The 12899-nt window shown below is 36.1% G+C and overlaps 1 protein-coding gene across 1 annotated transcript in view; it reads left to right on the forward strand.

The window, feature by feature from the left end:
- Positions 1-11967, forward strand: part of Ano3 (anoctamin 3) — a 279126-nt gene extending 267159 nt beyond the window's left edge. The window contains exons 25-27 of the mRNA XM_008841730.1: positions 11357-11437; positions 11599-11704; positions 11956-11967. Of these exons, the coding sequence (XP_008839952.1) occupies positions 11357-11437; positions 11599-11704; positions 11956-11967 (199 nt within the window). The remainder of the gene's footprint in view (positions 1-11356; positions 11438-11598; positions 11705-11955) is intronic.
- Positions 11968-12899: the final 932 nt, after the last annotated feature.

A 12899-nucleotide genomic window follows, 5' to 3' on the forward strand; every position in this document is an offset into this window, starting at 1 on the left:
ACATTTGTCTTTCTGGGACACACACAATCACTATGTAATTATCTTTGGGTACATCCATTTTGTTGCAAACAATTTGACTTCATTCCCCTAATGGATGAAAAATTCATTTTATATATGTATATTATATAAAATATTATATATATTACATTTTCTCCTGTTGCTGGACACAAAGGTTGGTTCCAGAACTAAGTTATTATGAATAATGCTGCAGAAAACATTGATGTACAGGTATTTCTCTGATATGCTGACATGGGTCCTGTGGGTAAATACCGAAGGGCAGCTTAGCTGGCTTCTAAGGTAGATCTGTTTTTAGTTGTTGTGAGTTCTTAATCTTTATGTATATGTGTGTTTTGCCTGCATGAATGTAAATGCATCAGGTGCATGCAGTGCCTGCAGAGGCTCCAGAAGATAGTGATGGAGTCCCTGGAACTGGAGTTATGGATTATTAGTCACCATATGGTTAGAACAGAACCCAGGGCTTCTGGAAGATTAGCAAGTCTCTTAACCAGTGAGTCATCTATTCATCCACTATTTTTTTCTTTTTTGAGGACTCTAAATATTGGTTTCCAGAGGGTCAAGACTACATTGCATTCCCAACAGCACTGTGTGAGGGCTTCCTTTTGTCTACATCTTCTCCAGAATATTTATGTTAAAATCTTGTTTTCTTAATTACTCCCATTCTGTGTGAGGTGAGATGAAATCTCAGTGTAGTTTTAATTTGCCTTTCTCTAGTGACTCGCATTTATGGGCTGTTTGTGCTTCAATTTTGGAGCATTGTCTGCACATGTCATTAGCCCATGCGGTGATTGCTCTGTTCAATTTCTTGTAATTCAGTGTTTTTACTTCTTCTATATTCTAGATATTGAGCATCGGTCAGATGCATAGCTAGCAAAGATTTCCTAACATTCCGTGGCTGTTCTTCACTCAATTATTTCCATTGTTTGTAGAAACATTTTAATTTCCTGAGATCTCATTTACCAGTTGCTGTCACTATTTCCTGAGTTACTGTGGTCCCATTTAGGAAGTCCTTATCTTAGAGTCATTTCTCTACTTAATCCTCTAACAGTTTCAAAGTTCTTGATTCTAAATTAAAGTTTCTGATACATTTTAAGTTGAATTTTTGTGTGGGGGTGGGTTGCAGGGTAAGAGACAGGGCTCTAATTTCAATCTGCTACAAATAGATATCCAGTTTTCCAGGCATCATTTGTTATTAGAGATCATTTTCTCTAATGAATATTTTTGTCAACTTTGTCAAAAATACATGGTTGTAGCTGAGTGAGCTTATATCTGAGCCCTCTTTGATAAATGTGTCTACATTTCAGTAAGGACTATGTTTCTTGGCCCAATCAGTTTCTATTACTATGGCTCTGTAGTATAACTCAAGCAAATAGATGGTCGCTCTGGCATTATTTGTTTCATTCTGGATTGTTTTGAATATCTGGGGGTTTTTATGCTTTCATATGAATTGTAAAACTTTTTTTCTATTTCCGTGAAGAAAGGCATTGGAAATATCATGTGGCTATAATTATATGCACTCATGCTTGGGTCTTCTTTCTGTTCCATTGATCTAAATAACCGTTTGGGGGCCAATGCCAAGCTATAATCATTATTATAACTCTTTAATATAGCTTGAAATCTAGTATGGTAAGCCCCATCATTATTCTTTCCGATGAGAATTACTTTGGCTGTTAAAGGCCCTTTATGGTTCCATATGAGTTTTAGAATTTTAATGGGAACATATTATCTAGTTTGTTCATACTGTTTGTGTTTTTGTAAAGTGACGTGGGCATATGAACATTTTTTGCTGGCTGTGTGTCTGATATAAAGATCTAGACAGCTTTTGTTGAATGGAAGTTCGGTTCTGTAGTTTTTATAATTGTAGGTTAGTTGATTTCAGATTGGGAATAAATAATTAGTTGGTCTAAGCTTCAGATTTTCAATTTTTATTTTTTGTTTAAGGAACAGGGTGATTCTACATTGGTCTGATGTGTGAGGTGGGAAATCACAGCTAAGCCTGTGAGTGTGGATATGGGGTCAGGACTGAAATTCAGATCTAGTCCTTTAGTTGGGGAGATTGTGGTACAATAGGAGAGTCTCTTGCTGACCACCAGGCTAGTTGTGGCCCTGGAATATTGAGGGAGATTACATTTAATGTATAGATTTCTTTCAGTAGTATGACCATTTTTACAATCTTAATCCTACCAATCCATTAGCATGGGAGGCTTTCACTTCCTTCAATGTATTATTATCACTTCCTTCAGTGTATTAAAATTTTCATTGTAGCAGGTTTTCAGTTCCTTGGTTAGGTTTATTCCATGGTATTTTCATCTATATATTTTGTTGGAAATTGTGAATGGAATTGTTTACCAAATTTCTTTCTCAATATATATGCTTTTTGTGTATAGGAATAAAACTGATTTTAATGTAAATTTTGTATCCTACTACTTTGATGAAGATATTTATCATATCTAAAGTTATCTGTTGTGGTCTTTCAGGTTTCATGTTTAGACTCATATACCTGAAAACAAGGATGCTGTGACTTCTTCCCTCCCTATTTGTGCCCTTTTCCTTCTTTCTCTGGTCTTATTGCTCTAGACAAAACTTCAAACACCATATTGAGTAAGACTGGAGAAAGAAAAGACCAAAGAAATGGCCCAATCAGTAAAGGTCTGTTTTTGTACTTTTTATTGTCTTTGTTATTGTCCTTTAATATTCCAGTATATTTACTTTATCTTAACACCATGATAGTCTATCCTTTTGCTGATCCATTTTACTAGTGAGACTTTCCATGGAGCTTTTTAAGAAAATTATTTTTCGGTATTTTATGTGTATGAGTGTTTTGTCTGCATATATGTAACTGCACCCATGCCAAGCAGTACCCATGGGGGCCAGAAGAGGGCACTGGATCACCTGATACTGGAGTTATGGATAGCTGTTAGTTGTCATGTGGGTGCTGGGAACCTAACCTAGGTCCCATGCAAAAGGAACCATCTCTCCAGCCCCTTCAAGGAGTTTTTTAGATGACTCTTGAATTTTAATTTATATTATATCAGATTCTTTGTCACCATCCTTCTCTTTATTGAGTACTTCTTTCTTATTAACTCTTATTTTATCCAGTTGTTTGCTTGGCATTTCTGATAAGTCATTCAAGAGATTTTGGTGTGTGTGTGTGTGTGTGTGTGTGTTTATTTCTTTTTTTAACATTTATTTTCATACCGGGTCCTCTGGAAGAGCACAACTTCGTAACCACTAAGCCAACTCTCCATTACAAACATACTTTCAATCGTTCCTTAGAATTCTATATCTGGGATTTCATCTAATTCACTATCACTAGAGACTATTGCTATGGAATTAATAATTTATAGAGTCATGTTGCCTTGATTTTTGATGATTTTTTTTGTTTTCAGATTTAAATATATGGAGTGAGGCCATTTGTTAGACGTAATTTTTAAATAATCTGTATTTTTGCAGTGGAGCTGTTTGCAATAGCCAAGAAATGCAAGGTTGTAATTAGGGTTAAGGTCTTATTTTCATGTGCTAGACTGGAGGTCTAGCTCATGAGTTAGACCCTCAGCTTGGATATTTCTAACACCAAACTCTAACCTCAGCACTACCTTGAAAATATGTGTCTGAAAAAATAATCATTTAATGATAGACTCGCTATAAAAAAAGACAGTAATAATAAAAATATGTCACCCCTTCAATTATAATCATTCTATGAAGTAAAATGACACTGATATTATTTCTATAGTAAGATATTATTTAGCATAGGAGAGGAGTAAAGCAGAGTGAGCAGGGATTAGTCTTGGTATGGTAGGAAAAAGAGAGAGAAAACATAGATAAAAGTGGAGACCAATACGGCTGGGCTGCAAGCAGTTCTGACTGAAGTCAGAATGAAAGAAAAAAAAGGTAAAAAAGTTCAATCAGGTCACCTAAAACAATCCCAGCTCTCAGGAGGCTGAGCCATGGAGACCACCACCCGTCTCAGGCCATCCTATGTTCTTTCAGAAAATCTGTCAAAAGGGAAATGAGAGAGTTCTGAGAGGCCTGGAAGTCTGTTACCTTATAGGTTGATTAGTCTCCAGTGAATGAATTCATACTGAGGGACATCTAGGAACACAAACTTAACTTGATATGCCTTAATATATTTTAGGGAATGCGTGAAATCTGGTGGAGGGATAGACGGGGGTCAGGTAGGAAAGGGGTCCAAATATGATTAATATGTATTTTATATGAAATGCACAAAAAATCGATAAAAATATGCATTGAAGAAAAATGGGAGAAATAAAAATAATATAAAAGAGAGGAAAAAGAAAAAAGAGATAGAAAAAACAAGAGAAATGAAGGAGAGAAAGAATGTATAGAAAAGAACAGGTTGGCCTGCTATGTTGGCACTGGGTAGTAAAGGACAGAGAAATAAAAGAGAAGCAGAGAGAGCTGGTTAGGAATAGAGTCTGATGCAGTTTCTCACTTGCTTTGGGTTCCATCCTCAACTATCTGCATTATTCCTCAGACTCCTACCCTTAGGCCATCTTTTCAGGATCAGGTCACAGATGTGGGTTGTAATGTAAAACATTAGGTTGAAGATGTTGGCCCTAAGCCTGGACAGTTGTTTTTGACATCTGACCAGCTGCTTAGAAATAGTATCTATATTCCTCCGAAACTCTGGCTCAAATTGGTTTCCTAGTTTCACTGAATACGATGAAGTTCTGATGCAAAGTTCCTTCCCACCCCTCAAGAGGTTTACTGCTGCTTGGCTTTCACTATATAGTGCTCAGACATTGGCTCTGGGTTTCCTCCAACACGTGCCTCACATGCAGCAGGCTCAGCAGGGTCTTTCTAAAATGGCATCCTTCCCCAATTTATACCAGGCAAAGGAGATTTTGCTGGTGTCTCCTTGCCCTTCTGATTCCACGAACAACTTTAAACTGCTTCTGCCCTCTTTTTCTGTTCTTTGAAATATCTGTCACTGAAAGTACAGTGCAGATTTTCTGAGCTTCTGTCTTATACATGGCCCTGGTCTACCACTGATGCTCCTTCTCAATGGGTGGAAAGAGCTCTGGCGCATTCCCTCCAGGCTAGACTCTTGACTTTCTCTTGTGTTCTGCTTTGTAAAAGTGTCTATTTTACTTTACTACTAGAAATAGCTATTTTCAGGTGTCATCTGCCTCTTTATTACAGCTCTTGCTTAGCTTTCTCCAGTTTATTCCCTGGAAATTCTAGTAGAACATGACTGAATGTTATCTGTCATCTTCTTTTCAACCTCACTATTGTAAGAATACTTGACATCATTTATTGCTATTAACAAAGTTCACACATTCAAGTAAAACAAGATTTTGCATAACTTTTATCTAACACTGTGAACTTGAAAATTTTCAGCTCTTACAGATGCTTTTTTTCATAAAAGCAAATGCTGTTATTAACAGTTCTGAGATTTTCGTAGTCCATAATATAAGTGTATCAATATTTGGAAGCTCTCAAATATTCATTTTCACAATAACCAAAATTTGATGTTGTACAAAGACAAGATTTATGAATTTTAATGTAATCACACAAAATTTCATTCATATGATATAAAAATCCCATATTACAACTAATCTTTAAGAAACTACCACAGGTACAGCTATGGTAAAATGTTAGAGAAGTATACTCATAGTTATTTTAAATGCTATTAAAATAGAATGCTCTCTGATACATTATTGATATATGGGAAGATTATTCTACTTCTGCCCAAGCAATATATTGCAGCAGATTTAGTGTAGAAGTAGTTATAGCAACTTAGCTGTTTCCTATTACAATTGATATTAAAGGGTTTTGGAGATTTTAAGACAATCATAGCACCATTTTTTCTTTTTGAAAATGCAGCTAATATTCTTTAATATTTGTCATTCATGTAAATTTGTAATAGATTTAATAGCTGCAGTTAATGAATTAATAAATACTTTCTAAATTTATATTTTGATTTCTTTCTCATTTTGTGTTTTATTTATTTATTTTGGAGGGGGTGGTTAGAGGCAGGTTTTCACCATGCATTATGTGCATTATGTGTAATCCTGGTTGGCCTAGAACTCATTATACAGACCAGGTTAACCTAGAACTTAAAAGAGATTGCCTGTCTCTGCTTCCTGAGTGTTGAGTTCAAAGACGTATGCCAACATATTCAGCTGGTTTTCATCTCTAATGTGAAAAGATAACAAGAGATCTACCCCTATGACAAACAGTTGTTTTCAGTGTTCAATACTTTAAAATTTTTAAAGGAATCCTAAAATGAAAAAAAAAAATGAGAATTGTGTGCCTAGAGTAAATTATTTAGCATCTCTTAATCTTATTTCTTTAGCCTATATGTTAGAGATGATAATATGTGTTTTTAGTTTATAAAAACCTGTCATCAACAATTCTTTGAATGTACCTAGAATCCTAAGGTATCAGTGGTGCTAATGCATCCTCGTCTCTCCTTTAATCCTCTTTCATACCCTATTCGTCTTTCAAACCAGTTGGTCAATAATTGTTGCCACTTTCTTAGATGTGCGAGTCCCTGCTCCACTTAATGTTTTATGAGACAGAGTCCCATCCTTGATTTTCTACTTTGTTTACTCTTTTCTGTGTTTACTTTCACTTTAAGTTTAAGGCATGAATCTTAAATGAACTTAGCAAATATTTTATTGCCCAACACTGCTTGTCTTTATTTTGAAATCATGTGCATAACTTCTTGCTCCTCAAGCCTTAGGCAACTGTTTCCTTATTTAATTTTCACCTGATATTCTTAACTAGAAAATCTAAGCCAATCAGAAAAAAAAGCTTGCACAGATGTCCTTTGTCACGACTACCAACCTGGAGTGTGCACGCTGTGCAGTCAGCCTTCTCCTAGTTACTAAAACCAGAACTGACAGAGCTCTTATTGTCGGGTGTGGTGGCGCACGGGAGTAGTCCCAGCACGTGGGAGGCAGAGGCAGGTGGATCTCTGTGAGTTCCAGGCCAGCTGGGGCTACAGGGAGGCCCTCTCTAAAAAAAGACAGGAAAAAAACCCCACTATAATCTCTCTACTTGTACTCTGGCCTCTTCCTCATTGCTTAACCATCACTGTGGTATTCCTTCACTTTCTGTCATACATAACCGATTTTACCTCTGCTGTCTCCTTCACATTTACATTGAAGTTTGCTTTTGTTCTTATTACTAACTGCCTGCCATTTACACCTTCTTGTATCACATTTTGAGCAAAATACATTCAAATGACCTGCTATTCTTGCTTCTCCAGTTCTCTTCCATCTCTTCTCCTTTACATTCTGTTCATTAAAACAAATGCCCTACCACTTTGCTCAAGGTAATGACCAGTTTTCACAGAGTCAAATCCATTTATCAATTCTGAGTTCTCATAGTGATTGACCTATTAGTAGGGTTTCATGGTTGAAGACTTAGTTGAAACATTTTATTCCCTTGGCTTCTAGAATGCCCAGACTTCCAGCATTTCCTCCTTCCTCCTGATCACCATCTTGGTCTCTTCTGCTACTTCTCATGTCTCTGCTTCCTACTCTTTGAACCGCTTGAAGAAGTATATGCACTTTTCATCTGTGGTTATTGCCTTGATGATATTCAGTTTCATGCTTTCAGTACCATTACTGAACACACATCTTAATATCCCACCATTTACTTAGCATCTAATCTTTTATCTGTACTATAAATATCAAATGTACCAGGTCCAAAATTAATTTCTATATTTCCTGCCAAACCTAATTAATTAAGCCTGAGTCTTCCTCCCTGTCAGTTGATGGCAATTCCCTACTCTAATGGTGCACCCCTAAATGCTGCAAATTTTTGGAGTACTTAACATTTTTCACACCCCTCACAACCCATTATACCTATTTCCTGTACTTTTATTTTTATGTTTTTAATTTTTGGGGGTCTTTTTTTAAATAAAAATATTTTTATCACCTTTTGTAGGAGGCACAAAATTGCTCCTGTTGAATAGCTTCAAATCACTCAGATGCTAAACACATCTGAAAATGTTTCATTTTCTCCTGACTTTCCTACTTGCCAGTGAGTTCAATGACAGGCATCCACCATCTCAAAATGTCCTGGTGGTAGGTGGTAATGTGGGATTGTACCATGGGTTTCATTGAGAAAGCAATAAAGCTCATATGTACAAAGTCTTATGGGATTTATTGTGGAGTTGATTATACTTCCAAAGGATGCTTTGCTTTAAGCAGAAATCATCTAAATGAAGTAGTTATTGTGGAGATTTTTGATTTTATGCTATTGGCTCTTGAGGGCCAGGGAGACTTGGGGTGTGGGTGGGATTGGAGTGAAAAGGCCGGCAGAGAAATAACTTGGAGGTACTGAGCCCTTGACAGTTGGAGGTCATCTTTAGATTGCACTGTCAGGAAACATTGTTGTGAATGCTGTTCACAACTTAAGTTCAATCTTGGAATTCATGTGCTCAAATCATAGTCTTATTTCACTCTAAGAGCCAAAATCTCAATTGACTCCATACTGTAAGCATCACTCCTGGAGACATTTCCTACTACATTTCCCTCCCCTCCTGTTTGCAGCAGTGCTGACTTCTGTTGCCCCTGGAACTTGCTCAAAATTCTTCTCCTTTGCTTAAAAGTTTTTAATCCATAAACGTCTCCATTGCTGGAAATTTTAACTCACTAATTCCAGTCCCATTATGTTGAGACTGTCAGAGCTTACAGTACTTTCTCCAAAGATAACTAATTTCTCCAGCAACATGTTGAAAAAAGATTCTTTCTTCACTGGTTTCGTCAGTGCTGGCAGTGATACTATTACCATAAACCAGATGAATGTGTATTTGTAGATCTGTTTTGAATACCTCATCTTTTCCATTGATTTATTTACCATTCCTTGCACTGACTCCCATGTTTTAATTCCTATAGCCCTCCATTAAATCATTAAGTGCTGTGAACTTCAACATTGAACTTGCTAATGTAGTTTGTTCTACATTTGCATATAAACCATGTGCCACTTTATCAAATTCTTTTTAAAAGTTGCATTTCACTGTGAGTTCTTGAACATCCTCTCTGTCACCATTTATTTCAGAATAGACTGAATTCTCTGAGAAATGTCTTGCTACATTCCTGTGTAGAGATTTGAAACACTTTTCTTAGATTTTTTTCACTGATACTTACAAATTAGTGGTGGCTAAATAAGTGCTTTTTCTTTAAATTTCACTTTCTGTTTGTTTATTACCAGTGTGTAGAAAGTTGTTTCTATGTTGGCCATGTATATACCTAGTGACCTTGCTGAATTCATTCTTTATTAAATTTACAGATTACTTTGTATTTCATATATATATATACACATATATTCCACATTAAAATGATAGGTTTGTATTATTTCCTTATGTTAATTTCATGTATTTAATTTCTTCTTTTGATTTTTTAAATAGGATTTCCCTGTACCCCTCGCTGGCCTGGCACCTGCTATGTAGACCAGGCTAGCCTTGGTCTCACAGAGATCTGCCTGCCTCTGCCTCCCCTGTGCTGGGACTAAAGACATGTGCCACAACGCCCAGCTTATATTTGTTTCTTTAAAAAGTATTGTGTGTGTGTGAGTGTGTGTGTGTGTGTGTGTGTGTGCATGTGTGATGGTGGGATGGGTGGTGCACATGATATGGCATTTGTATGTTGGTCAGAAGGCAACTTTGTAGGCTTCAAATACTGAACTCAGGTCACTAGGCTTATGCCACAAGTCCCTTTGCTGACTGAGCCATCTCGCTGACCATATATATATATATATATATATATATATATTCTTTTTTTTCAAAGAAGTACTATCTTGAAAAGAAGTGCTGAGAATAAAAATGTTTCCCATGTTCCTAAGAAAGAACTCTTCAAAGTACAGAATTCAGCTTTTCACAGTTAAATATATTAGCTACAGGTTTTATATAGGTTTTCTTTAACACACCAAGGTTGTGGAGGGGTGCTTATCATCAATGGTAGTTGTCTCTCATCTTTTAAACTCTTTTTTTTTTTGAAACAGGGTATCATTATGTATCTTGGACTGTCTTCATCTCATTATGCAGCCCAATGCTCTTTGAGTCTAAAATCTTCCTACTTCGTGTTTCCAAGTTGTAGGAATACAAATGTGTACCACCATACACTGTTAAAATTTTTTGTCTATTAATATGATTAAATTGTTTCCTTTTATCCCAATAATGCAGTAGAGTTTGCTGGCTGATTTTATGATAGGAAAATGCCTTCCATTGTGACCATCAACTCCACATGATCATGAGAGTCACTTCTGGCCTGTGAGAGTCTGAATATTTCCTTTCCATCACACACAGCTATGAGATATTGTGAGGATAGCTAGCACATGTTAGGGACAGACCTGTCCTCTGAACAGAACACACAGGACATAACTTTTTCTCTCAAATGTTGTAAAACCCTACAAGACTTCATTCTGTTCTTTAGAAGTTTGAAATTCACCCACTTTCCCAGCTTCCCAAGCACTCAGTGAATTAGCAAATGTTCCACGAGGAAAATACCTAGGACCTCGGGACTTCTACTGCATTACTCGACCCTACAGAGCTGGCAGAGCTCTCAGGCTTCTCATTACTAAACTCCTCTACCTTGTCAAGCTTCAGTATTCTCACAGATTTGATTATCAAATGTTTTCAGGAGAAGAAAAGATTAGTTATTAACCCCTTGGAAGGACCTACTCAATGCGAGTTTCATTCACCCGGTTTTCATTTTCACATGTTTTCCATGACTTTAAAATATCATTCTTGTTATTACAGAAGTGTTGCTCTACCATGGCCATCTGAGTTACTAGTCCATTATAGTATTCATAGTGCTTTCCCATTACACTATCTCATGAAAATACATATAAAATATATTTATTGTGATTTATCTCCATCCTCACTAGAACATAAGCTCCACACAAATAAGATTTTGCCTGTTATGCTTGTGATTGAACATCAGTCACTGAGCATTTTTATAACAAAATGTAGATCTTCAATAAATATATATTAAATAAGTTAATAAATAATAGTGTTTATTGATTTACTGCTCAGTTATAACCAGCCAAATAGTATGGGCATATGTATAAAAGACTGGCAAAGTTTTAATTTGTAGGTAGTAACTAGCAGAATGGTGAATAGAAACCACTTAAAGAAACAAACCAAATAAAAAACTAATGGGGAAAATATGGGGAGGAAATGACAGAACAAGATACTGACATATGTAATGGGAGGGCTTGAAATAAGAAAGCTGAGTGGTAGGAGTTTATAGTCAGAATGTAAGGAATAATGACGTCTATACAATCTTGCTATTTGTGATGAAGGAATTACTCTGGAAATGTTTGAATTTCCTAACCATGTAATCCTTTTCTTCTCTCCCAGTTGCTTAAAGGGATATGTCAACAATAGCCTATCCTTCTTTGACCTGAGTGAACTTGGGATGGGAAAATCTGGCTATTGCAGGTATTTACCTATAAATTTTTCATCTTTCCTGTTTAGTTTTGTCATTTCATTCCATCCCCTCTACACGTAAATAAGCCTGTTTAAACTGTCATCTTGGAGTTCCAGCAAATCAAGAATGTTTTGATCTCTGATTTTCATGCTCTCTGTTTTTGTGGATTCAGGTACCGAGACTACAGAGCCCCCCCTTGGAATTCCAAGCCCTATGAGTTCACCTTACAGTATTGGCACATCCTGGCTGCTCGATTGGCTTTCATTATTGTGTTTGAGGTAAGTCACAGAAAATATCACTGTAGATTAAAGCACTGCCAATGATATGTCAGTTGCCTCTTTTGGAGTCAGCTCTTTACCAACTGCTAAGAAAAGACTTAAATAGGTCCAGGGAAAGGCTCAGATACAATGAAATCATTATAACAAATGTGAAAAATAAAGAAGCAAGAGATGAATAATGTAACCACAGGTTAGTGAATATTTAGGAAAATGGAAAGAAACTACTGAGTAAATACTTTTGGGGTTACTAGTCGAGCTCCTAGCAGCCATTTTTAAAAATGAAAGGATAATTCTCATAATCTGATGAAGGAATTCATATCTAATTGTGAAGACAGAAAACCTGATATCTCTGAACAATTAACTCAAATTACAATAAAGCACATATATATTTGCTTAAGGAACATTAGATGATTCCATAATTAACTGGTACTTTTTAAATGATTTGAGTTTATTATCAGAGGCATGTAATATATATAATTGTAATGCTGTGAGGCAATTTTGAGGAAACTATATTTAAAAGAAAGAGCCATATCTAAACCTTGTGAGGAGAAAGGGTTTTTTTGTGTCTTTTTTATAGTTTTTGTTTTTACTTTTGATTTGTTTTATTTTTTAGAAAACTTCTCGTATAGACCAAACTGGTCTCAAACTCTCTATGTAGCTAAGGATGACCTCAAACTCCTTACCCACCTGCATATGCCTCCCAAGTACTGGTACTGCAGGCATACCACCATGCTTGGTTTATATGATGCTAGTGTTAAAACCCAGGGTGTAGTGTATCCTAAGCAATCACTCTATCAACTAAAGAGAAAATATCATTTAAAGACAATTATATATTCCAAGTGATTTCTTGAAAGATTGTAGTGAAATATTCTTCATTTGGAAAAGGGAATGCTTACTTGTAAAGGAAGGAAATTCTGTCACTTAACAATGCTGAATCACTAAAAATATCTCCTAATGAAGGGAAACTTTAGTACAGGTAGCATAAGAGTTTAATGCATATTTTCTTTATATATTTTTATTGAATTTTTGTGTATTTCATACTGAACATCTCAAGCAATCTTAATCATCTTTATGTAACAACCCTCACTGGCACCCTCCCATAACCACCCCATACACACACACACACACACACACACACACACACACACACACACACACACTCTCTCTGTTTTTTTGGGCGCTCTCTCTGTTTTTT

This window comes from Nannospalax galili, unplaced genomic scaffold, assembly GCF_000622305.1.
Source record: "Nannospalax galili isolate Female #2095 unplaced genomic scaffold, S.galili_v1.0 scaffold481, whole genome shotgun sequence".
Taxonomy (NCBI): domain Eukaryota; kingdom Metazoa; phylum Chordata; class Mammalia; order Rodentia; family Spalacidae; genus Nannospalax; species Nannospalax galili.